The sequence below is a fragment of the Urocampus carinirostris genome, chromosome 17, assembly GCF_059441175.1.
Source record: "Urocampus carinirostris isolate Australia breed hairy pipefish chromosome 17, RoL_Ucar_1.0, whole genome shotgun sequence".
In the NCBI taxonomy this organism is placed as follows: Eukaryota; Metazoa; Chordata; class Actinopteri; order Syngnathiformes; family Syngnathidae; genus Urocampus; species Urocampus carinirostris.
This window is the reverse complement of record NC_142365.1, coordinates 19105275-19132924: the sequence shown is the minus strand read 5'-3', so window position 1 is coordinate 19132924 and position 27650 is coordinate 19105275. Positions and strand designations below refer to the sequence as shown.

Sequence of the window (27650 nt, the reverse complement as noted above, 5' to 3'; positions counted from 1 at the left end):
AGGATAACGTTGATAATAATAAAACTAATAACAACAATAACAATAAAACATACACACCAACATTAATCCATTTTGTAATCAAGTGGCACTCGGGTGTCCTTGTAAGATTGCATCCGTGACATGAAATAGAAATATATTTCCTAACTCACTGCAAGTCATTCTGGATGCTATCATAACGTCTAATGCAAAATCTTACGTATAACTGTGTGCCAAGCAGGACAAAATACAGGACCAGCAAGTAAACTGACGCTGATAGAAATTGTGATTGTGTTGTTTGATCCCCGTGTGTTGTTTGTCTTGTTTTGACGTTGGGATTTATTTTTCCTAAACTGCAATGATCAATTGGTCCTCCATTGCCGAAGGTTTTTCCATGGCTGCCAGTTTATTTACTCGTGTACTAAAGGCAGTCCAGCAAAACTTGGTAACGTAATGGCGGCTGTAGTTGACTGAAGTTGTTGTTTGATTTATTAGGGCCCTCGTAGCGAGTCTTGCCTGGATTAACTTTTCATTTAATTTTTTAGGTAATCAACGTATCTTAAATCATACCAAATATGATAGACTTGTCAGGACTGGCAGAAATGTACGTATTCTTAAGTCAATATGTTAAGGGCCGAAAAAACAACTAGCACCCTTGGATTAGGACATCTATATAGAATTCCGGGCCATTTTTGGACATTTACTCATCTTAAAGGATTTATCCAAATGATTTCAAACTTGGGCTGGACTACATCAAGACTTCAGGCAACAGCTGGGACCAACATTATGACGTTTTGAACTACTATATGAAGGGGACTGGGCTTTAATTTGATATATTTTTTAAATTTCTGCTCTGCAACAAATGACAAAATGCTTAAAGTGTCAGTATGTATTGTTTAGCGCCTCCTTATCGAAAATATATATATATATATATATATATATATATTGATTTAAATAATTAACATAAATGCAATTTTATGTAAACATGCATGAAAGATTTTTCATACGTGTTTTTTGCCCAATCATTTTGGCCCAAGAGTCAAGTGATTGCACCTGATTTCCGATTAGGACGTCCCAAATTCAAATGCACCACCCCAGTCTTTCAGTTCACATTCAGTGTGACTTTAGCGGTGTCAAAAAAGCAATAACCAAAAAATATTGGAATTCATTTTTCTTTCTGTGCTGGCGGTCTGCAACCCGGCATTTGGGGAACCCTAATCTAAAGCCCTGTCATACTAAATTGGCAAGCAAAGGTCCAGTATTGTTTTCAGTCCTCAAACTGATACGGCGCTGTGCTATAACCTGCATTGCTTGTCCTCACTGCTGCTATGATTCATCTTTAATACAGAAATGTGGTCCCACACAGTTAAATGCAATGTACCTGTATGTACAGTATGTATGCATGCTTGCATTTGACTCAAACTCCTCTGCCTCAGCGTCGGCGTGCTCTGGCCTGCCGCCTGCCTCATGGAGTCTCTTCCCACCCTGTGCGTCTTGGTATTCAACCACCTCTGCATGCATATCTCCATCACAAACACAACTTCACATAAATGTTATGATTCTGTTGCAGTTTTTGTCCCATTAATGTTGATTTCAGATCTAATTACTGTATTCAGGAGACTATAAGACGCACCCAAAAACTCCATATTGGCCATACATTTAAACATGCGCCTTATAATCCGGTGCGCCTTATTTGCAGAATAAATTGGAAATGCAATACAATATATGTGAAACTATTGATCAGTCGATAAATGTTATCATTGACCACAATTGCATGATAATGGTGACAAATGTATAAGAAGACCACCACCAAGCCGTTTAGGAGATGGATGGTTCACAATTACATAACATAGAGTGCAATGGGAATCGGACCCAGATCACAGCAGGAGAAGCACCGCATCCAATCCACTAGACCACTAGGGATACAGATGACACATGAATAGGCATCAGATCTTCTCTCACTATCACACTATTTTTAGTCGCGGTACCAGATATGTTACCGTTAAAAGCATTTTGTCTCACTTTTTTCTCAGCTTGATCCAAGTGACAATTGTTCTGAAATCGTGCAGCCATGCTTTTATTTATACATTTCAGGGTGACCGAATTACTTCCCACAATGCCATTTTCTTTAGATCAGAATCTCATGCTCTTGTTAATAAATTCTCAATTCAGTTGTCAGACCAAACAGTTAAATGTCAATAGTCTTGTGGCCCGGATGAATAATGACAACAACAACCCTGACTAAAAATATTGGGCTATTGGATAAGATCCAGGACACTACCAGCCGCAATCTGGGATTGATTCCTGTTGCAGCCAATGTTACAAAGTTGTATGCAATTTTGGTCAGTGGAACACAACCCTATTTTATTTATTGTGTAACCTTACCTTAGCCGTTTGTGTAATTTTAATTCCATCTGTTTTATAATCTGGTTCGCCTTATATATGGAAAAAAAAAATCACAAAATGCTATTATTAGGTGCGTCTGCATTATAATGCTGTGCACCTTATAGTGCATAAAATACGGTACATTGTTGTGAATTGTAGCCTCAATTTATTATTAATTGTTTTTTGTTCTAAATGCTTCTCTCCCTGTTGCTTCTCCGATATGTCCATCCATCCATCCATCCACCCATCTTTACTTTGGCCCATCTGTTGATCCGGATGCATGCAGATTTGGAGATGGAGAATGTAATAGAGGACAATACATGGGTGGCCGACCCATTTAACCACTACAGCCCAAGTTCAGGTAGATAAAGCCACTTGGTGTGCTGCCCTCAATTAACTCCATATTATCAGTCATTTGTTTGTATGCTACCCACAGAAAGATCTGTGTGTTAGCTTTGCAAGTTCAAAATTCCATATATTCAGGACTAAAAGTTACACTTTTTTCATAGGTTTCTGTTTTCTGTGATGTATCAAAGGGAGACGCTGCTTATTTTGCACATTATTGCCCACACGTTCGGACGTGCAATGTCTTTTTGATAATTGAGAACGTAATTTTATCACACTAGCTAAAGGGAGATTGTTTTGCACTTTGAAAGTAAAATCTAAATCAAACCGTATTTTTTTAATGCAGCTCTAAAAAATAAAGTCACTTAATTTACAAGTTGACGATCTTAATCAGCAAATGGTTTTGCTCTTTGTGCATTTAAAAATGGGATTTTTTGTAAAATATACTTTGTCAAGTATCTGTAAAATTCAGAGATGATTTAGGTACTTTTTAAATGTGGTTAACTATTTGTATACACATAATTTCAATGTTGGCAACCAATTGAAACATTAAAATTAAATACATTTAACATGCAAAATTATTTTTTCCCAGTGAGAGTTGTAAAAGTGTGGGCAACAAGAAACTGGGTAATTTGTGAATATGTTTTATTCCCCTCCATAAAGAGCTTTAAGGTGGTATTTTTCTTCCCCTTAGTAAGAGTGGCTACTGCCACCCAATTACCTAGACGGGTACTACTTTCCGTGTATTCGCAAAAGGTACTCAAACCTTGAGGGGGAGAAAAAAACGCCATCAATGTCCACGCCCTTGCAATGTTATAACTTTGTCATTTCCGTTTTGTTGTTGTTGTTTTTGGGGGGTGGGCATGGGGGGCTTAGCTGCGTGTACATGTTTTATTTATTTTTTACTTCCGTAATGCCCTCCATTGAGTGTTTTGATAACTCATCAAAACAAGCAAAAAGACAAAATATGTTGAAAAAAATAATACTTCCCAAGGGGAGACCTATTTAGCTGAGTCAACTTTTTGCAGCTTTTGGCCATTTATTTTAAAATGCCAATTACTTGTTTAAAACACCATCAAAGTTGTGTTTTCCTACAATGACCTGCTTTTTGAGACATCTAACATACACTCAAGGTAGCCCCCCTTCTTAAAACAACATTTTTAAAAATATACTTAAAAATGTATTGTCAATGTGTGAGAGATAATATGTGATTATGTAAAAGCCTATTATTTAGTATGAACAGGCTTTAATTTCCTGAATGTCTCCCTTTAATGGTCCATGACAGTCCCTGTCTTTTTCGGTGTATAATTGCACATTTTTCCTGTACGATGAGCCGGCACCAGGGGAGATGGTGTCGGCCTCATTAATTAAACGTCAGATTGGTGTACCCAGACCTGAAAGGACAAAGTCATCTATACAATCAGTGTCTTGCCCAATGACATTGTTTTGGATAGATACATCAGGAAATGTTGACATTTTAGATTGCACAACTACTGTGGTGTTCATATTTGGTGTCTTTGTAAATGCCAGTTAAGATTTAGGAATTTTTCTATGCATTATGTAAGAGAAGAACATCTTCATGTAGTTGAGATTAGTTTGTGCATTCCGACTTTGAATAGGGTTTACACAAGAGAGCAATCGAAAACAATCCAGGCCTCGGTTCCCTTTCGGTGTTGGCCCCTCAAGGTATGATGCAAATTACTTTCGGGGTAAGCCAGGTTACTGGGGCGTTTTTTCAAAGCCTTGCAACGTATCCTGTTTCTGTCCTGTGTCTGGATGCGGTCCAGCTGTGTTTGTGTGAGTCCATTTGTTCGAAACTGAAAGACCATAGTAGGGGTGTCGTGGTTTTGGATCCTGACCAGCCATGATTTATTTAATTCTTTCACTGCAAGGGGGGCCTGTAAACCCATCCATTGAGTGCTAAGCTTTGTTCTGCAACAGTATGAATCACTGTCCCCTTCTCCATGGCGACTGAAAGAGCACATTCCAGTCAGGAACTGAATGCATCTAGGGGGAAAAAAACTAGTACTCCTAATCCAATCTGCAATCTTCTAATTGTTGCTCCTGTATGTCCTGGTGTAATGACAGAAACTGATGCTATACGAGTCTCTTGATAACCCTGACAAAAAGAGGAATTTCCTTTAGCCAGGTGCAAATATTGCAGTGAGCTCTGGTAGGGAATTTACAATCACCAAAATGCAAACAGGGTCTTAATCTTCCTGAACACCCACGCATAGACGATTATGGGAGCAACTTCCTGTTAGGCATACCATTTCATTTCCCAGGGCAGAATCTTTAAATCCCTTTTGTTTTTGTCTGTAATGTATCATAATCCACCACCCATACAAAAATTTACTTGTATTAGGAACTAGCGATAAAAGCAATTATGCAGTATCAAAACATTTTTTGTATATATATATATATATATATATATATATATATATGTATATAAGTGTTATAAAGGAGAGGTGAAATTTCATTTGTGTGCTGTTAGCACTCTCTGCTGTTTTAGATTTCTTACTGCAGTTCATTTTACTCAAGAATATTTTAGCCGTTATGTTGCACGACCGGGATTATTTTTCACTGTTAACTGTTTCATTATCAACAAAGCAAAATATTGCTTTTTCATACAAATGTTTATTTAATAACTCTTTTTGTTTGTTTTTATACAGTAATCCTGAACTTGTTAATATCGCCAACCCTCCCCAAAGTACTATTATGAATATCATATTATGAGGTCCACATTTTTTACATCGTGACATTTGGATACTTTTACATCTCGATGAAATGTCTTGTTTTGAACATACACCCCGGTTCAGCAGAAAATGCTTATATATTCAGTAAAATACCCCACGGTTATTAGGGGATCAGGAACATAATAGTATTAGTCTGAAAAGGACTACTTAAAATTGAATGTCCTTCCAATTTGTTCACTCACACTGAACTTAGTGTGAATTGCTGCAAACTACTTAAAAGCAGTGTCAAACAAACATCAGGTATGATATTGTTAAATGTGTACGAGGGATGTAAGAGTTACAATAATTTTATCTTCAATCTGCTCAAAGTATTTGCCGCTGTTATTGTTATATGATTTTGTATCTACAGTATGTGATGGGATGTGACGAGTAATGATAGTCTATGGTTTGAAACAATCTGTGTTCTGTGCAGCCCTTTGAGACTCTTTGTTATTAAGGGCGTGACAAATAAACATGACTTGACTAGTATTTCACCATAATGGAGCAATGAATGATCAGTAGAGAAATATTGCCGACCTATTAGCTCAACATTGGATACAACAGGAATCGAACCCAGATTGCGGTGGTGAGAATGCTGACTCCTAATTACTAGACCACTGGGTTTGTAAATTACATTAAAAAAGGCATTCGAGTTGATCTCATGACACTAATTTTACTCACCTTGTACAATGTTGTTGAAGGAAAGAGTTTGGCCAAAAAAATGTTCTGTTACATGGTACTGTGAGTAAAAATTGTGTGATGAGATCAAATTGAATGCATTTTTGTTTGCAATCTAGATCTGTAATGTTCTAGTGATTACACAGTGATTTTAAATATTATTGTTACTGTTACTTATGTTGTGAGGCCTAGCGGCGAAAATATATCCAGACATAAAACCGGTCTGTGGTACAGAAAAGGTTTCTGACAGCTACTATAGGTCTACTAGTTCCTGAGTCAGTTGTCGGATGAAGCCCTTCCCCTTATTTTCACATCTATTGTCATGTCTAGGGACCTATAATTTGGCAGTTGGTTGAGCAAATACTGATTGAGCTGAAACAGCTGGCTATGCCAAGGAGCGAGGAATTGATTGAATAGAGAATGCGTGAGTGACTGAAAGTCTCATTCCCGGTAATTCTTGCACTTCACAAGGCTCTCTTCCTGGGGCTCCAGCACTTGACTGCGAAATTCTCATGGTCCCTTGTGGAACTTGTTTCTCCTCATGAGTAATCTTCGTGGTTCTGAACATTTTGGATACAGAATTCTACAGCAGAGAGGGCTTCCTTTTTAATATGGGTTTTAACACTTTCATATTTACACTCTACCTATAACAGCTATAGTCAACTACACCACCCTTCTGTGCTTTATTGTACTTCCAATGCAATTTATCACTGACAAATTTACAGGGTTAGCTTGAAGTTGTACACTTGAAAGGAAATATAAAATCCATAATAAATGTTTTATGTTCAAATGTAAGCCTACTTTGGGGTAAATGCATACTTTGTATGTTGCTACTACAAAATGTTTTGGGGTTTCTTCCGGATATAAGGTTGTGGTTAGGGGTGGTGGCTATCAAGATGGTAGATTGTGAAGAACATAAGTACTTTTGTAATCTGAGTATTTTGAAAGTGTGTAAGATTGTATCTCATTCCTTTCTCTTCTTTTGGGTTTTTTTGGTTCTCGCTGACCTGTTTTCTATATTCTGCTAATGTCTAAGCTATTGTTACGGATCCCAGATACCGCACCAAGGTTTCTACCCCCATGACAGCACACTAGAGCAATACTGTAAATTCTCTCTGGTTTTCAACCATGTAGATAAATAGATAAAACAAAATAAATTGTGTTCAATTCTTTTCCAAATAAAATACAGTTCTCCCATTCTTATATGAGGGTATGACACTATTACTATTGCTGCTGCCACCACCAACTTGCAAAGCCAAAAGTGAAAGTGGATGCAGATACTAGTGCTGTTAACATTGGATTTCCTTTTTATTCATAGGTTTATATACATATATATATATATATATATTTGTAGTTGTATTTTGTTAACTTCCTCTTCTGAATGTGGACAGACTAGAGAATGTTCCATAGCAATATTTTGACTAACACCGTTAGTAAGATTTACACCCCACATGCCCCCCGGCCTACAGACACTTAATGACAGGAAGATTTTCTTTTTAAAAAAGAAATAGAATAGAAAGATGGAGAGAGGGAGAGAGAGAGTGGGAGAGGGATGGAAAGAAAAGAGTATAGAGACAAATTTAAAGGGAGGGAGAGACAGATGGAGAGATAAATAAATGGAGAGGGGGAGAGGGAGTATGAGAAACAAATGTGAGGGAGAGAGAGAAATGGCGAGGGAGAGAAAGAAATGGAAATGGAGAGAGAAAGACAGATAGAAGGGAGAAGGAGAGAGAAAAAAGTGAAAAAGATGAAAACGGGAGTAAGAGAGTGAAAGAAAAAGGGAGTGAGAAAGAAAAAGGGAGAGTGGGAAATAGGGAGGGAGAAGGAAAAGAGAGAACTAAAGGTGGGAGGATAAAATAAAGAGAGAAAGGAAAAAAAGAGATGGGGCAATAAAAATAGATAGGGAGGTAGGGAGAAACATGATATCTTTCAGTGTAGGTCTGAAATCTCCCCTATTTGTTGGAGCACTTAAAGGCAGCAGGAGTCTATATGTAAAGCAAGTTTGAGTGCACTGAGTGCAGCTCTTGGAGTTGCACGCGTGAGAAGTCTTTCGCTTCCACACTCGAGGCAATAGCCTGGTATGCGTTCCTTTTTTTTCCCTTTTTTTTGTAAATTACATACTGCTTTCGGACATTGAATTGGTCCACCTAACTACCGTTTTAAGTCTGTTAAAGAGATAGCCGAAGGTACTGTCGGACTTTACCCTGTTGTCAAGCTTCCGGGGTAGGTCTCATACATTACCCTAGAAATAAGGTAAGAAGATATTTTTGGCCCTTAAAAAGTTATTTTATTACATAACAGTCAATTTTCTCTGTATTTGTAAGTTTTTTTGATCATTTCAAATGGTGTGCTCTGCCTTCACACTAATGCCGACAGAGTTATCAGCCATGTGAGGAAAGTACTGCACATAAAAAGTATAAGAAGATAATGGGAACTGATACTCTGGCAACTTTTTTGCAAACTAAACTGAATTGTGACAGTTTCTATTACAGATTAAACCCATCTGTAGAAAACATAACATATATAAACGTATAAAAATAAGCAACGTTAAATTTACTGGGGAAAGAACTTGGAAAGATGCTAAAAGAATTGTTTGTGTTGTTTATTTAGTAAACAAGATGAACTTGTGTACATTAATTCTATTTTATATTCTACAGTCTGTCTGTAAGTAAATAGGTACCATAATGTGTTTGTACCGTTTATTCTCGCTTGATAAAGCTTGAGCTTGACAGGTATGCCATTGCATTTTAAAGGTGATTAAAAAATGTCACAGACCTAGGGATTAAAAAATGTTTTCCCCTAAAATGAATTGTCCTTGCATGAAAAAGAAATAATTTTTCAAGGATTATGTTTTCATTCCCACCTGTATATACGTGAATTGCCATTTCTTTCACTGAAAACTATATGACCCTCATGTATTTTTCCCATGCTGCATAAGGAAAATAAGAGGTGCACGGTATTTCAGGTGCCATGTTTTACCAGAATAATTGCAACCAAGTAAGTGGGTTACGCCATTTTAAACAAATAAACTTGTTATTAGGACATTCTCTTGTTTGGCACAGTGATCACCGCAGTGGGTGAGAGTATTAGTTATTTTAATAATTTGTTTGAAATGTTAAAAGAATACATCAAAATTAGGTCAGCTTCTATGCATATATATATCACCAGTGGACATAAATGATGGCCCTGTCTGTCTTTATTGATAAGTGTTATGTCACTATTGATCATCGCAAATCGATAGAAAATCAAATTAGAGTTGCAGAAACTGATGAATTTGTTTCCAAATATTTGTTATCAAACTAATCGACAATCATTGTTTTAGAAAATCAATCGTTTGGATACGCTTTGGATTAAACATTATTAGAATCGACACAATTTCTAATAACCTCAATTAAATATTTGTATTTTGTCTATTTGTTGAGGAAAAAAATGGAAAAAAAGATGAGCACTATCTTTATGGTTTATTTGGTCTCACTTTTTATGGCCTTTGTCATAATGATTGTAATGAATTTGACAAAATAATATACATAATTGCTTTCCAAAACGACACGACTATGCAATGGACCTTAACTGTTATAAAAAATGCATTGACATTTTTTAACGTTTATTTTGAGCATAGAAAAACTGGGGTTAAAAAAAATACAATTCTTTTCAGGTGAGCGTTGGGTTTCCCTTCTTAGAACCCACAAGGCTGTTGAATCCAGAGGGGGTATTGCTTATATTTATGGTTAATGTTGACAAGCAACATCTATTGCAGCCTGGACATCCTGAAAGGGGGATTACTTCTTGTGTGGTCCCTTTAAAAATGTTTATCACTTTCCTCATGCTGAGGTTTTTACGACTTTCCTTGCAAGCATGCAGATTTCAGATCAGGGGATAAATACATGTGACATGACTTGTGGCGAAAGTGAATATACGAAGCTCAATTACGACAATTATGATGCACAGTAATTTTAACAGATAACTCGGGCCTAAGCCTTTTCTTTGTCTCAGTGAAGTTCTTCGACAACAGCAGTCATGTGTTTCTAGGCCAGTGAAATTGTTGTGCCCAACTGCTTCATCTGAAATGTCTTTCTGTGATTGCATTGACATGGTTGTGGCTTTGGGCTTGAAGCCTGGGGAAAAAATGAGCGATTGCTATCATGTGGATAATTGTTTTCTGATGTGATACTTGGGCCGAGTCCTCAGCGGGGAAATTCTCTGTCACTTCTAAGTCTGTAACTTAAACATGCAAGTGGTTTCTAGGCTACAACTCCTGTTGAGGGCTACATTTTTTTTAGAGCAGTTGAAGGGAGGAAAGGAGAGAGTAAAGGGGAAAAAGGGGTGGAAAAGAGCGAGAGGGGGAGAAAGAAAGAGAAAGGGAGGAAAGAGAGCGAGAGACAATGGGAGACAAAAAAAGAGATAAAAAGCATAGAGAGAGAGAGAGATCCAGCTACAGTTGCTTTGTGAGTGGCGCCTGGCTTTGGCAACATCCAGTGGACACATTGTAAACAGCGTTTCATTTTTCTCTTGTGCTTCTCTAAGTTGGTTCGGATTTCAAATATTTATTTTCAAAAAGACCAATCTAACTTTGTTTGGACCATTCATTCATCCAACAATTAAAAGGAATATACAAAAAAAGGAAAAAAAAACATAAAGGAGCACCAGGCGCGCCGAATAAAAGCCTTTGGGGGGCCTGAGCTGGTTTGACACCCCTGTTCTAAAGTGTTTCTTTTTTCAATTTAAATTCAAGAGCAGGGTTTCAGGCTCAAATGTCATCATCTGTCTCACTTGACTCCCACATCTCAAAGATGAATGACTTTATTTGAAAATACCATCAAATTATAAACATCTGTGCTTAAAAATGTATATGTTTTTCTATTGTTTTTTGCGGTTTGGGGTAAATTGTTTTCAGCTTGTGGGTTAGATGCTGTATTCTCACATAAAATTCTTGGAAATTGTTAATGAATGCTTCCATTTCTGCTTTGTGTTTGAAACTCACAAGTGGAGGGCTGACTTCATACAGGAAGAATATAGCAAATGTTGCCATTGCTTGACATAGAAAGTGCATCCATTTGATCATCAATACGGTTTTCTGGGCTTAAAACTCACGAGAGATAACTGCATTGGTGGTTCATTTGGTTTAACTCGGAGGTGCTCACATGAGCTACTTATAAAAATGAAATGTTACGCAGTATTGACCTGTACTATGATCACCCCTGGTCAAACTGTTCCTTTTGGAAAACATGATAGTGTACAAATTGAAAGAAGTGCATCATTTACTGTACATTTTTAAATTTACTAGAAAAAGAAAATACCGGACATAAATAATGCTCTAAACTGGCGACAGTTTGGCAAAGCTCACCATTCCACTGAACAATTATGTTCCAGATACACCATTTGTAGTTGGGTCACCAGGTTGAGCATAGGAAAGTCAGACGCTTCTTTTTTTTATTATAAATGAATGGTTTCACCTTTCAGCTCAGCTCTTTCTATGTGAGCGCTGCAAAATTGCAAACAATAGTCTGTTCTCCATTGGTCTTATTCAAGACATAATCTCCTGCTCATACCCTATCCTCCAGTTAGGGCAGGATCTCATCATTAAATAGTGCAAACTTCAAAATTCTTAAACGATGATATTGACTCAAAGCTTTATATTGGGCTCAAGACACAAGTCAAGAAGAATTTCAGGAATACAACTTTAAAGCCAACATCACCACATAATCTGTTAACTAGCTCAATTGCTTGGCTACGCAAAGAAATCCTGTTTCTAGTGGTTCTAACTGGATTTACTGACAAAAACTGAGACCAACAATCCCTGGTTATAATCAAACCAATTGATCATGCCACATATCATTGGAAAGCTTTTGGCATTCAAGATATGATGACCATTTCAAAATACACTCATCAGAGAAACGTCACGATCATTTTGAAACACGATACCCGAAAATTATAAAGCCGGCATAACTCACCAGTACGTCCCCTGGCTGTCTTCAACTTCTTTGAATGTCTGCAAAAATGGCTTTGTCACATCAAGGACAATACATAGAATCCAACCGTGCAAAATATTCACTCCTACTGCCGACAGATAAATAGGAGTCTGCCTTAAACATTTCTGCTTTCTTGGACGTTGCTTCTTGTAATCTGTTCGTTTCCCCACATTAGTTCAGATTACAAATAGAGACTTAATTATTCCCAATGTGGGTAGGTAGTGCTCACCTTTAAATTGACATCATATCCATGATGAGGGTTTTTTCATGCTAATTTTATTCATGCAACAAAGACCGAAATTATATTAAACTTGGGTCTTACTCGACACATGTGTCTCACTCTTATCTTTACTGCTTTGGCGTCCCTGGTGGCCGTTAGAGAAAAAATGCAGAAGTTGGCTGCATCGTTGCATAAGTCGCAGGGTTGAAAGCTTTAGGAAAAGGTCACCGCTAATAGTCTGAATTTTACAGTAAACTTAATCTGTAAGATGTTTTTTTCCATGATGAATCACGCTTTTTAAAACATTGTGTAGTGTATTAGAATATATTAGGGATACAAATCTGCTATCAGCAACATCTATCACGCGATTCAATTGCGTGGCCTTTGCTATGAGACAAGGGGACACAATATTGGGTATTTGTTTTCCCAAATGAAAACACGTTTATTTTTAATTCATTACAAAGATAATCAGTCCACTTATTGGAGGACCACCGAAAGTGGATATTTTCCATTAACATACTGGATTTTGAAGTGTTGGTAAAATTCTTAAAAGCAACTTATTTATCACTGAATTTGCAAATCCTAATTTTTGACTTGAAAATGGCATCTGTAGACAGCTGTAAATAAAATGGAGCAAAAGCGACTTTTCTGTGCAGCAGTTCTCATATTTCTCCTTCTAACTTTTTTTTTCTTCAGTGTCAAAGAAGCATGGTAAGCTGATTACCTTCTTACGCTCCTTCATGAAGTCGAGGCCCAGCAAGCAAAAGCTGAAGCAGAGGGGCATCCTTCGGGAGAGGGTTTTCGGCTGCGACCTGGGAGAGCATCTCCTAAACTCCGCTCATGATGGTGAGTCACAGAACACAGTAGTTTTCTTTCAGTTTCCAGTGTTTTCCATAGAATTTTGTGAGACCCTGCTAGGTGGTCAGTCTAGGAAAATCTGGGGACATGCTCCCCCGAAGAAAATTGGGCAGAGCCTCAACGACCAATCCCAATAATTGGGTATGCATTTCAATTGAAAAGTCACCTTCTTGGTACCAAGCAGTCATGAGATCACAAATCAGAGTTTGGAATTTAGTGGCGAGCCTTGACCCCCTAAATGGAGTGATATGATTTTGGTCATTTGACATGCTCAACATGTACAGAAGTACTTGTAATTATTTGAAAAGCAATCTTCTATACCAGGGTTCACCAACCGTTTTTTTAGCTACTTTTTACTGGTTGGCACAAAGGCCTACCATTTTGATATACAGTTCGAAAATAAAAATTTTGTGTTTACTATGTTTTCTTAAGTGGCTACCTGGTGCCGCAGGCACTACCTTGGAGACCACTATTCTATTCCTGTTCTCTAATAAAAATACTTAAATAACAGTGATTTATTGTTTGCAGATCCATGAAATATATCTTTTTCTTTCGTGTATTTAATGGTAATCCAAAATTCTTAAACATGCGAAATGTGATAAAATAGTACATGGTTTTTGCATAAAATCTATTTTATCGGTATATTCCAATTACTTGTTTTTAGAGGTGGTGCATTTGGAAGACAGCATGTCTTGTCTTTGTTATCCTGAGCTGTGACGTCATTGGGGGAACAACAGCACCCTAGCAAGCTAGTCGCCAAATTTTTTACGTGTTATTCAAAGAGGTAACTAGTGTTAGAAGCCAAGTTTTGGCAGTTGATGTGGTGGAAAAACGTAAGGATAACCGAGCCAAAAAACACAGTGAGAAGAGATGCTAACCTGGAACCAACAATGAAAAGTGGTTACGGCAATGAATGAACTAAGGTACACTAGCGCCAAACAACACATTGTGGGCAGCAAATGAGCACCGACCAGGAGCAAACAAAACAGGAAAGCCATCGGCAGCCCCAATGTAACTGGGAGCAAGCCGGACAAAATAATACCAACCGCGACAAGCAGCAAAAAACACAAACGAAAAGCAAAATTGCTTACCTAAAAGTAGACTGAGACAGGATAAGCAAAGTTTAATTTTTCCCCAGCAGAAAAGAACAGTATGGAATCGCTGTTCGCCATTTTGGTTTGCAGAAAAAGGTTTCTTCTTTTAACTGCCCTAGACACTGCCATATCTCTTTTTTTTATCCCCAACATTTGGCTGATGTCTGAGAAAGGAATTCAACAGCACATGAGCTTAAGCAAGATAACCACATTCAAATGTTTTCACCTCTGAAAAAGCAAGTAAAACAAACAGCCCCCTGTCTTTAGTTTTCCTAAAGACTCTCCAACGCTACTTTTACTGTAAAAACGGCAGGTACAATCCTTGAAATTGGAGCATTCAGCAAAGGTGAATATAATCAGCATATGAGTGACATGTTTTTGTGTGTGTGCGTGCAGTGCCCCAGGTCCTTAAAAGTTGCACAGAGTTCATCGAAAAGCACGGTGTGGTGGACGGGATCTACCGACTGTCTGGAATCGCTTCCAATATCCAGAAATTGCGGTAGGGGCCTCATTAAGCCTCAAATTGAGCTGGTTTATACATTACACCATGTATCTTAGAGCTGTTATTCATTTTCTTGTGCGAGGTGTCTCCTCTGCTTGAATGTAAATTTACACAGTACAACAGTTCTCGTTTAGATGTGGTAAGGATCAGTTAGCAGGGTGAAAATTACATTGGCAGTGGGCTGGTTTTTGGCCCATAGCAGTTGTGGCCTTTCTAAGAGCAATGATATGTTTCCTGTTAACGGCTCTGCAGGAAGAAATTGATTATTTAGTTATACATAATTACTTTTGTATATTGAGCACAATATTCCGAATAAAAAAAGAGGATTGCAGTAATTTTGCAAGCCAATTGATGGATGATAAAAATCCATGATGGATTAGTCTTCTGTTAAGGAACAAAAGACTGTTGAGAGGAAGAGAAACTGATGTTTTTTTGAGTTGGTTTGTTGTCGTACAAGGATCTAAATTTTGATACATGTCCAACCTTGAATCAAAAGTTTCCTGACGTTCTAATTAGTTTTGTTTGTTTTTTGCCTCCATCAGGCACGAGTTTGACTCTGAGCAAATCCCCGACCTGACCAAAGATGTTTACATACAGGATATTCACTGTGTAGGCTCGCTGTGCAAGCTCTACTTCAGAGAATTGCCCAACCCCCTGCTCACTTATCAGCTCTATGAAAAATTTTCTGTAAGTTGGTTTCAAAAATGGGATTTTCTGCTTCGTCATGATGTAGTTACACTGGTCCATTCATCTGTGTGTCCACTTGGCAGGAGGCTGTCTCAGCAGCAACAGATGAAGAGCGACTTATTAAAATCCATGACGTCATTCAACAACTTCCTCCTCCTCATTACAGGTCAGAATACACTTTTTGTCTTAAGCTGTATATAAAGGAGAGTATTTGAACAGTTATTATTCAGCCAAACATCTCATTCATAAATAATGGCTATTAATGTAAATTTATTAAGGCTACACACCTGGACTTGGGTGTTTTGGGCTTGATTAAAAAAAAAATGTGACATGGGAGGAGGCTCGGCTATTCGCATTGTTGCACCCTCTATTGAAAATCAACTGAGAACCAGCAATGCCACTGTTTGTCTAGCACATTTTGTTTTAGCAGGGTATGTGAAAATCTCTGGGGGTCAAAATTTAATTTAAAAACGTAAATCTGAATATCCAGATGACGATAGATAAATAAATGAATATATTTACTCTTGTAGGACTCTGGAGTTCCTTATGCGACATCTTTCACGCCTGGCGGCATTCAGCTATATCACCAACATGCACAGTAAGAACTTGGCCATTGTCTGGGCCCCCAACCTACTGAGGTGAGATATCAACTTACTAGAAAAGGCATTTTCTTAATGGATTTGTAAAGTAGGGCAGAGTCACCGTAGAGAAAAATGTTAGTGTTGTGCTAAAGAAATCGATAAACTAAAGTTGACATTTGACACTGTCGTCGTTTGTTCTCCCAGATCAAAGCAAATTGAATCTGCATGCTTCAGTGGCACGGCAGCCTTCATGGAAGTCAGAATCCAATCGGTTGTCGTGGAGTTTATTCTCAACCACGTGGACGTTCTATTCAGCACCAAACTTGGCTCACTCATTCGAGAGGGAGCAGGTACAACAGTCAGTCCCTTCATTTCGAATAATTCTCCAAATCGTAATAACTGTGGTACACATAACAACCTTCAGGTCACAACACCTTGTCCAGACCCAAGTCCCTGCTTGTTTCCTCACCTTCTACTAAACTTCTAAGTTTGGAGGACGCTCAAGCCAGGACTCAGGCTCAGATTAACTCTCCGGTCACCGAAGATAGCAAATACATTGAGGTTGGAGAAGGTCCAGCGGCCCTACAGGGGAAGTTTCACACAGTCATTGAGTTTCCTACAGAGAGGTTTGTCCAATGCTGTTTTTTCTTTAATTTTCTTCAGAACTTGTTTTCATATCCTGCATGATTGATTCTCTTTTTGGGGAATCATAGGAAGAGGCCTCCTGTGAAATCTAAGAAATCCCCTGTGGGTAGTTGGCGTTCTTTCTTCAACCTGGGCAAGTCCTCCTCTATGTCCAAGCGCAAGCTGCAGCGCAACCCAAGTGAACCAAATGAATTGAAGGCCATGGCTCTTGCTGGTGTGTTTTTCCCTGCTCAATTGCTTTTGCCCAACTCTTTTGGGATGTTTCATAAAAACAGGCTGATCACTGTTACATATTTGTGACGCAATTGTTTTAGGTGGCCGAGGGGATACAGCCACATTGAGATCTGCTAAAAGTGAGGAGTCACTGAGTTCTTTGCATAATGTTGAAGGTAAACACATCATCTTTTTTCATTATACTGCATACATCACGTCTGCATGGGATATTTTATTTTTTGGTAAACTTATTTACAGCAGGGGTCACTAACGTGGTTGTGTGCATCAGGTAGCCCCAAAGAAAGAGCTAAGATTGAACTTGTAGCCCTTTTGTATTTTTGAGTAACAAAGAAGTAGCATTTAGTTTCAAAACGTTTGCTGAGGCCTGGTTTACATGAGATCTGGGTAGTAAATTGTTCTGGATCCAGATAGGGTTTCTCCCATTTTTTATAAGCTCATTGAGCCACCAAGCTTTTGTAGTCCCCCCACAAGATTATCAGGAAAATAGAATTCTAACAGACGTACAAACTTCTACCTCTCATCTACTACTTCCAGCCCTTTCGTTCACCTCAAAATGGACAGCTACACATCATTCCAATGAGTTGCAGATACCATTCTTAGTGTGATAACTACTGTCTGTTACCGATTTTTGCTCTTTAGTATGTTCCATCACAGAACAACAGGCTCAGCGAGTTTCCTGGAGAAAAATATTCATATGTATCCGCGTTATTTTACTTGGTTTATTAACAAATTTCACAATATTAGATATAGATTACTTTTACTTTTTGAATTTTAAAACAAGAATATACCCAGATCGAATCAATCCTATCAAAAATGAACATAAATTCGGCATACTGTATTGTAAAACTGTAATAAGATGTGCCCTATAAAATCCAGACCAACACAGGCCCGCGGGTATTGTTCCTGGCCCAGCCCGAGCTTGACCAGTTTCCTAAAATTTGATATTTTATTTGTGAGGACTCGGTAGGTGTAGTTTATGATAACGAATGAACCAAATCTAACTTAAACAAGACACATAAACATTAACTTCTTTTATATTTTTATGTCTGCTTGGGTTCTATTAACAGACAATTATTCATTATTGATGGAGTTGACCGGAAAATTTTAAGGCCGTTCAATCATTTTCACGGTTGAAAATTTGGCCATAAACCATTATGTCCTCAAGAATCAAGCGCGGAAATTTACAAATGAGAACCAGAGAGACAAAAAAAGAACAATGCTGAGTGGATACTTTATTGAAGAAGCTAGGCCCTACCTGAATGTAATGATTGATTTTTAAGGCCCAGTCCAAAATTTGGGTTGGGCTCGGGCTTTAAATCTTTACTCTGATGTGAAACTACTTGTAATTGTAGTGAGGTTATGAATCACTTTTATTAGATTGGCTTTAGAATATTGAAGATATCTTTTTTCTTAGTTTCAGCTGAAAGCAGATAAGATTGTAGCAGTTCACTTATTGATTTAGTTGGTCATTTAGGTGTGATCCGTAGTGATTCCTGTCTTGCTTAATATTCCCAGGCGAGTCCAAGGTGTACCGTCCACGGCGGCCACGATCAAGCAGCGACGCCCTTTCGGGCTCATTTAATGGCTCCTTGTTGGATGGTGGACAGCACCGAAACTCATATGAAACCCTGGGCGCTAGCAAGGACGGTGACTGTGAAGACGGCCACATTTGTGTGCCAGCTCTCATTTCGCCCCCACGCGAAGACCTGGACCTTAGCCCGCCAGACATGAACGTAGCTTCCTTGGATTTTGATCCCATGTCTTTCCAGTGCAGTCTCCCTGATGCAGCCTATGCCTTTCCTGGGCTTGATTTGAAGGCTGTTGCAGAAGGCGCTACGTTAAAGCGAAGCCACAGGAGTGGCAATGGATCTGACCTCATCTCATCTTCTTTCCTCGACAACTCCAAATCATCTATGCTGCCCCCAGACTACAACCTGACAGCAGGAGAGAAAAAGGAAAGCCAGAAACTCGCCACTTCCTATTCTTACTCTGACAAACCCACACAAGCCGTGTCTCCCATCAGAAGTGTAAAGCCAGCCACTTGTGAGTTCCATTCTGTAGAGGTGCCTGACAGGACAAGCAGTGAAGAGGCAGGACCTCCAGAAGCATTAACTCCTGCCCCAAAAGACTCTCCTGGTTCTGTAAAAGCAGAGCCTTCCTTAAGTGAAGCGTTCCAAATGGAGCTTCACTCTAAGCTGGCCACCTTTGACATTGCGGATTGTGGAGAGGCAGAGTGGGAGAAAAGTGTTCAAAAGGTACCACATCGTGAAAACCACCAACATCAAGGTAAGATGAAGGAGTTTCGATTAAGAAAAAAAAAAATCTGCGGTTCTGTTTTTACATATGTAAGATTCAGATTCAGATCTACTTTATTGTCATTCTAGTACACGTGTATACAGAACGAAATGTCGATACATCTGACCCGCACAGTTTCCTTGAATGTACAGATATAAATAAAATGTTGTATTGAGTTGGAGTATTGAGTACTAATAATATACTAAATAATTATGGCTATGTATAGTATTTTACAGTAGCGCAAATAGTGCAAGAGGAGCAGCTAACCAGATGTGCAAAATGGGCAGTCAGGTAAACAAGTCAGGTAAACAGTAACAATAACACTGTAACAATAACGCTGTAAGTACAATAGTGCAGAGAAACAGATGTACAAGGAGTGGCTAGCTATAAAGAACTGCCAGTAGTGCAAAAAGTCAAACAAAACCAACAGATGTACAGATTAGCAGCAGTTTAGATTTACTATGTGTTTGATTGACCGTTTAACAGTCTAATGGCCAGGGGGACAAGACTATTGTGGAACCTGGTGGTCCTGCACCACACACTGCAGTACCTCTTCCCAGAGGCTAGCAGAGTGAACAGTCCATGATGGGGGTTAGAGGGGTCCCTGATAATGTTCTTAGCTTGGGATAGGCAGCGCTTCTGGCCAATGTAATACCGGGCATCCTCAGGAAACATAACAACATTTAAAACATGCTTAGTTTTCTGCAAAGACAAATGCTTAGGGCTGGGTTGGTAAGTTTGTAGAATTAAGTACAGCTGTACCTCTTCATCTAAGCTTATAGCTAAAGTGCTTGTGTAACGAGCGGAATTTCTCGATATGAAAGGTTTTTTGATGACTTTATTTCTCCATTCAAATACAGTGTTACTATAAAACCTTGAATGGTAACACATATCTAATTACTGTATGGATTTCCCCAAAACTTTGCGGCATATAAGGCCTACCTGGTTATAGGCGCACTTTCAAATTTCTGGCCAAATTGGGGTTTTTAGGAGACCCCAATAGTCGGAAAAAAACTAATACTAGAGTAATATACTGTGTTTATACACTACAGATGTTTATTAAACCAATTTATATCCTTGCTAGGAGGAAAAGGCCCAGAATCCAAGGAAATCACCTCACATTTCATCAGCACTCATGCTAAATCAAGCGCTCCCCCACTTCATGGTAAAGAATACACCAGAATGTTGGTTCTTGCTGAGTCCGCACAACAACATACCAAGCAGTCCCGACCTCGGTCTAGCAAGCTCCTGGCGCAAGTTTCAGGTCCACATTTCCTGACTTCCGAAGAAAAAGCTGAAAGAGGAAGTTCAATTTTACAGAACAGCAGTGTGTCCATCTCCTCCATTCAACCGTCGAAAGAACACCAAGTGCTTGAGTTAACCAACAGGCCGCCAGACAGTGCCAATCAATCAACAACTCCGTCTGTAAAACCACAAGAAACTGACTGTATTCCTACAGACACCCCTGTTCCTAAAGTTACAGACAACTTGAGTTCCCCAGTCACAAGTCAAGAAGTTCACTCCTATTTTGTACAAGATTCGATCTCTACTAGCATTACCAGTACCAAACAAGTGAGCAACAGTTCGGCAACCTTTGAAAGCGGTGCAGTGCATCCGATTACCAGTAGCATTGGCAAAGAGACATCTCGACAATGCATTTCAGAGGTGAGCCTCTTTTCATTTGCTTATTTTTTGTGTGTATGCTACATAGAGATGTCCCGTCTCCTTTTTTAAGGCATTTCTCTTTTTGATGAATTTTGTGAAAATATATTTTCAGCTGAAATAGCGTAGTGTGAGGTGTTCTCATTCATTCTGAGAATAATCATTTGGAAATGCACATTTTTAAAAATAAAAACTATATTTAAAAATTTCAATAGATTGTTTTTTCTTTTTTTTAAATTGAAGTGTTGCATGGCACAGCCACTCCTTCACTGTTGTCTTGTGGGCTTAATGTTCTGTGTCAGGTTGGGAAGAGCAAAGGGGAATGAATGTTTGGTGAATGTGAGTGTGTTCATGACTTAAGCCTCCTCCCACTTGGGGGATATGGCTTTGGTTTATAGATATATAGATATAAATTAAATTTTGAATATAAATACAATATTTTAAACTATCATTCACACTGGTGAACAAGATCACTTGGAACTGAAGAATGCATGTTCAAATATGTGACTTATATTACTGCTATTTTTAATAAAACTGTACTTAAAATGTATTATGTTTCTACTCAATGAGAACAACTATATACCATTTGCTAAATCGGATAATTTCACTCATTTGAAGGTTTAGATTTTGTTATTTTAATATAGAAACAAGTAAAGGTTAAATTATAAGAAAAAAATGAGGAAAATTTTCTCTATGGATGACAGCTGTCACAATTTAAACACTTAACTTTTCGATAGCCCACCTGCGGGCTGCTAGACTGTTGAAAAACGAATATGTGTCCGTACGATGTCACCAGTCACCAGGCATTTTATTGCAAAAAATACATTCAGGCGAGAAAATAAAACTTCTATTTCTGTGTGTTCCAACTCTGATTACTCAATGTTCGTATCACTTGCAGTGTTTTATTATATATAAACTTTAAGGTCTTACCTTTCAAAAGAGACCAAAACTGTCCATATTCTCTTAACGGTTCAAGTACAGCATTCAATTTGCTTTGGGTACGTCTTGGATTGTTTTTTTGGGCAAATTGTACAGGAACGTTAAGGGGTTAAGACACCCAAATATGTGTTCTACAAAGAATATCCTTTATAAACCAATGCGGGGAAATACTAGAAAATTACAATTTAGTTTTTTTATCATAAGGAAATTTGCTACATTCATGTTTACAGCTTTTTTAAGGAAATTGAATTGGATTGTCTTTATTGTAATTGATACTAAAGTTGTGAAAAATTGTATGCAACAAGATCAAACATGGCACTCCTAGGAAAACACCTTTTAAGGGAAAAAAACTAGACTGTTAGTAAATAGGAAAAAAAATACAACATAGTGCTTAGACACTGGCCTAAGTTATAATAGTGCAGGTAAAAGTACTTGCCACATGCTTGTAAGTACTGAAAAAAATAATACTTGCATTGGGAGAGGTTAAAAAAAATCAAATAATCTAGAACATGTTTTTAATAGAGAAAAGCATTATTGAAATATAGTGAAACTTATCCGCTGACACCATTCATTTAACTTTCTCAGGTCAAGTCAAAGGAAGAGGCTAAGTCCACAAGTCTCCCAAAACCATCATCAGAGCAGCAGCCCCCAGCACTTCCAAAGGCCAAAAAGCCCATCTTGTCCCCATCCCAACCTCAAATTGAAACAAAGCGGCCGTGCCCAATTCAGATGCAGCATCAAACACAAAATAAAGCACACACAGCGCTGCCTATAAGGGGCAGTTCAGGAATAGCACCGATTTCTCCTGAGCATCTTGACAGACCAAGGGAAAACATAAATCCAATGCAGCCATGCCTGGAGTTTGCCAAATACATCCCAGGTGGACCCACACCACCAGCCCCTCCAGTCCGAACTATGGAAAGCAAACTGGCGACGGCTGCCCTTAGTCAAGGTGAAGCTTCTTACCATAACCTGGATGTGAATTCTAATGCAGGCCAACAGGACGATGCCCTTCCCCGCCATCCACTTTCTTCCCGAAAGTCTTTCCACTACCATGCTAAAAGCGAAGCGGTCCTCACTGAGCCACCAGGAGTTGCGTACTACCAGCAGAGACCTGTGTCAATGGGTTCAAAGCCCATGCCACACCACAACAGATCCAACAATGTCGCTTCACACCTCCCTTATGTTTCAAAGTCCGAACCTCAAATACCTTACAGTGCCCGAGTAGACAACAGATTCAGCACTTTAGGGCCTAGGTCCTACCATCATTCCATTAGGTCAAGAGGAAACACCCGCAGTGTTTATGGGCCGCTAGGACATCAGGGTTATAGCCATGACCGAAACCCCGGCTACCCCACAATTCGCCGAGTGCACTCGCTTCATGTTCCCGCCACTATCCAAACAGTACCCATCCAAAGGACTGAAGTTCCTCCGGATGACTTGTTCTATTACCACCGCCCTGTGCATCAGTGCAAACCCTTTCATCAGCAGTCCTCCCAAGCAGACTATCACGTCACTCAACTACAACCTTATTTCGAGAATGGCCGGGTCCAGTACCGCTACAGTCCATATTCTGGTTCCATTCCCTTCGTAGATCCTTATTATGACATTGACCCTTACGGCACCATCCGTGTGCGCCCTGTCCATTCAGCCACTCGAGATTCAGGAGCTGTTCTTTACAGGCCTAGCGGGAAAGCTACCGGGTACCATTACCTCGCTCGCAACATCCTCCCCCCAGGGAAGGAGCACAGTTTTGTGAGCATGGACATGCCGCCTGGTCACGGCACCAAGGAAGTCCCTTCTTACATCTCTTGGGACCCAGAGGAGTCTGAATGCCTACGTTCACAGTCTATCCGTAGAGAGAGTCGGGCCAGACAAAAAATTAAAGGTCCTGTGCTCTCACAATATGACAATGTTGGCTCCTTCTCACCACTTGACATAGCTGGCTATGACACACTGCATTCTCGCAGTAAGTCTGACCCTGGAAAACCTTCAACTGAGAGCCAAAACTGTCGCACTTTCCCCCGACATTTAGCCTCAGACCCCAATGTTTTATGTTCGGAGCATCTCCAAGTCGGCCTGGCCGGAGAAAAGTCAGAAGAATCGACAAGGCAAAGCTTCTCCAAGAAATGCCAATCATCTCATTCCATTCCAGCAACACTGAGCGGACTCTCCCATCAACAGGAGAGCGGCCAACAGGAAGGCAAGCATGAAATTTCAGGCAAACAACCTGGTAAGTACCAGCAGCCGGAGCACTCAAGCAAGAGCTTCCAGGGCAACGATGCCGACCGCCACCACAATAAAGTAAAAACCACAAGCAACCATTACGGCCGAGAAGATATGCCTGTCGCTCCCATAGAGACGCTCGCCCGCTGTAAACTAGAACAATCACAAGAAGCTCACAAGCAACATCTTTACAGCCACAGCAACACCAAACTGGACCAAGACTACTCATACCAAAAAAATGTGCAATCCCAGTATGACAACTTAGATGATTACCACCCAGGACCTCAACCCCAGGGACCTGTTCAAAAACGCAGCAACAGTAAGTCCTACCAGGCGCAAAACAACAGAGCGTATTCCACAGCATTGGGCCAGGGAGCCTTCCTTCAGACTGACATGGGGATCCAGAGGCCAGAACCAGAGATATGTACAGAATGAAACCTTTGTACCAAGAGAACTTTTAAATGTCCTTAATTAGAAAGACACTGAGCGATGGTTGAGCAGCCTCTGCAGGACAGTGGTCTGTTGCACCAAAAATAATTTTTCGGTATTTTCAACGGATTTTAAAGGAATATGTATTACTTTTTACTGAAAGTCCTGAATGTACCTGAAGTTTTTGTCCAGGAGCCCAATTTTGCTGAGTTTAAGTGAGATAATTGTCAAAGTACAGTATGTGATATGCAGGATGTAAAATACTTTAAACAGAAACTACAAATGTTCATGTTGCAATATAATGATACATCTATATATTTATATATATATAGATAAAGTATATATACATATACATACAGTATATAAATGTATGAGTCTATAGTAAAATGTGGAAGCTGTATTTTTTTAAGGTGCGGCCGCTGGTTTAGACCATAAATAGAATATGGTTTGCATTTTAAAAATGCATGCACTCGGTAACGGTTCTGTGTACTTCATTTACCTTTGGGTTCTTTTTAAACATCGCAGCACAAAGTAGACAGAGAATGGATGTGTGCGCCACCACCCACTCCTTTCACAATTACGCACACAGGTATGCAGTATACTGTCTCCATGCTTATCTTTTGAAAATACTACTATGTGAGTTTTACGACGATCTGTTATGGATCTTATTAAGTTCAAACAGTGGGTGTCATTTGTCTCCTATGTTCTTTACCTGTACTGTTTTATGTACATTTCTCAAAATCAAATTCATTTATAATCAAATATTGGTCATTTGAAGGGGGAACAAGGTCTGTTAAGTTAACCAGAGTAAACGGGAACTACTGATGGTAAATATCGGGTAAGGGTATGAAAAAGAGTTTTATTTGCATTTTATTTTCCCATGATGATTATGTATTTGTGAAATGTGATTTATGAATAATAAACGCTGAAATAGTTTAATCTAAAATAAACTTTTTGATCCTACTTAGAAGCAAAAATGAGTTAAAATGGTATTTTACCACTTAGAACCTAAATGTGTAGGGTTTGGGTCAGGACCCTTATGTAAAGTACACATCTGATTCTGCCCAGCAGAATTTCAATAACCGTACCTGTTGTTTGCTAAACTAGCAGGTTGGATTCTGTAAACATTGTAATCAATGTATTGCTTGCAGATGTTGCTCATCCCTTACCTGAAGCCTCTTTCTTACCAGGTGAGGCGCAAGTAAAGCGTTGTTTTATGTGAAGTTCTTGCCTCTGTTTAATGGGTGCCTATCATTTAGTTATCAAATAAAATGTAAAGGAATTGCACTCAATAATGTGTCTAAGATGCTGCTAACCTTTTCTTGCTTGGTGTAACGCAGGGATGTCAAAGAGAGTTAGGCTCTGGGGCCTGGGTCAAGACTTTTGGTTCTGAGGGGGCCAGATCAGTAAAAGAATGTCAACTCCAAAGGTTAATTTTGTATTTCATTTAGATTAGTAAACTACCTTACATAAGATAATCATGGGATCTAGGGATCTTTTCTAAACACAACACATTTATTCGCAAACAACGGGAACATTTTTTTTTTTAATGTTTACAATTGAATGTGTTGTTAACTTCGTTTTAACAGTTGATGGAATACAGTTTTACACCTGAACCGACTCACCTCTAATTGCAAACTTAACACTTGACGTTTACCGGCCAAAGAGAGCATTTAATTAGCATTTTTTTTTTTAAATAACTTGATAGAAATGTCTAAAAGACTTGCTTCTTTTTTTTTTTACATACTGGTTTACCATGTTTTAGTCAAGTTGACAGATATGCAAGTAATCATTACGCTATAACAATCATGACACCCATGTTGGCAAAGCCAATAATCCGAGGACCAGCCCTAATGAAAATATTTGAGGACAAGGTGTGTCAGTTGCATGATCTTATAATAATTACTATTCTTTAAGTAGGAGATAAATTTTAACATTATAAAAAATATCCGATACAATAATAATTTTACAAAATTTCATCAATCTTCCTCATTTCCTTTATAAACTAAGAACGGAAAATTATAAAGATTCTTAAATTATTCACAAGCAGAATCATTAAAAGTAGTTTACAATGTATGTTTTTGGATCACAGGAGCAAGCCGGAGGTTTATCTGATAATATTTTTGCAGTTCCAGAAACAGGTTTGCAAATCAAATAAGATGGTTCGTACAATTTTATGATGTATGTGACCACACTTAGGTCTAAATATGTAACAGTCAATAGTGCAGTTGCAGAATGAGTTAAGCAAAATCCAACGATTTTTTTCTCATCCTAGTGTGCAGCCATTTGCCACCTTTTATTAAGTTTCGGACGGGTGCTTAAAATCTTTGAAAATGCTTGAATTTTAGTGTTCTGTTTTCAAGGATTAAAAAATGCTTGAATTTTGGGTGAAGTGCTTGTAAATGCTTGGAATTGTTACTGTGTCTCAACAAGCCTGCTTAAAAATGATGCAGACACTGCTCTCTGGTTGCTTCGCTTTGCCATCGCATTTCTTCTTCCCCTGTGATGAATGACAGCTGGTATTAGTTTGTACGGCATTGCCCAAGAAGACAGGTGCATGCTACACTTCAACAGGGCACTATGAAATGTGTATTAGTGCAAGGATTACATATCAATTATGGACCATTCAAAGAATTTAAGTCCTATATCCCAGTGGTACAATTGAATGAAAAGAACTTCTTGCAACTGAAAATGTAACCTACATATTATTAGTAGTAGTCATTTTTATCCTACATGTACACTATATGGGGAGAGATCACAAAAACATGTATTCAAGATTGACTCAAGATATACAAAAATCATGTCTTGATTAATGCACACACGAGATTAAAATCCCAGATATATTTGGGGCTCTGTAAAATACATGATTCACACTGTTTTTTTTTCTTTTAACGGTACTGAAGAAATTGAAAAACTGCCTTGAAAGTCTTTAAAAAGTGCTTGAATTTGGTCATGAAAAGGGTGTAAGAACCCTGGAAACAGTGGCATTATAGTTGCTCTCATCTGATAACACCAAATCATGACACAGCTTTAGTAAACGGGTATAATTGGTCAATAATGGAGCACTTGGTACCGATGGTGTCATTTTTACTAGGTTGTTTGGATCCCTTAACCACTAGGGTTGGAGAGGCACCGTTTTCTGTGGTGTGTCTTGGTCAAGTACCGCCTGGTAGTGCCGAGCCCTCTCCAG

At 38.7% G+C, this 27650-nt stretch overlaps 1 protein-coding gene across 4 annotated transcripts in view; it reads left to right on the top strand.

Moving 5' to 3' along the window:
* Positions 1-25755, top strand: part of arhgap32b (Rho GTPase activating protein 32b) — a 69900-nt gene extending 44145 nt beyond the window's left edge. For 2 of the 4 annotated variants that reach the window (XM_088321085.1, XM_088321082.1), the window contains 14 exons: positions 1413-1463; positions 2648-2722; positions 13005-13154; positions 14657-14759; positions 15305-15449; positions 15533-15615; positions 15980-16087; positions 16235-16380; positions 16455-16656; positions 16744-16889; positions 16990-17064; positions 18425-19195; positions 20289-20869; positions 22391-25755. In XM_088321085.1, the coding sequence (XP_088177211.1) occupies positions 1413-1463; positions 2648-2722; positions 13005-13154; positions 14657-14759; positions 15305-15449; positions 15533-15615; positions 15980-16087; positions 16235-16380; positions 16455-16656; positions 16744-16889; positions 16990-17064; positions 18425-19195; positions 20289-20869; positions 22391-24466 (4712 nt within the window). In that variant the 3' untranslated portion in view covers positions 24467-25755. The remainder of the gene's footprint in view (positions 1-1412; positions 1464-2647; positions 2723-13004; positions 13155-14656; positions 14760-15304; positions 15450-15532; positions 15616-15979; positions 16088-16234; positions 16381-16454; positions 16657-16743; positions 16890-16989; positions 17065-18424; positions 19196-20288; positions 20870-22390) is intronic. The other 2 variants (XM_088321083.1, XM_088321084.1) reach the window with 2 other exon arrangements.
* The last annotated feature ends 1895 nt before the right edge of the window (positions 25756-27650 follow it).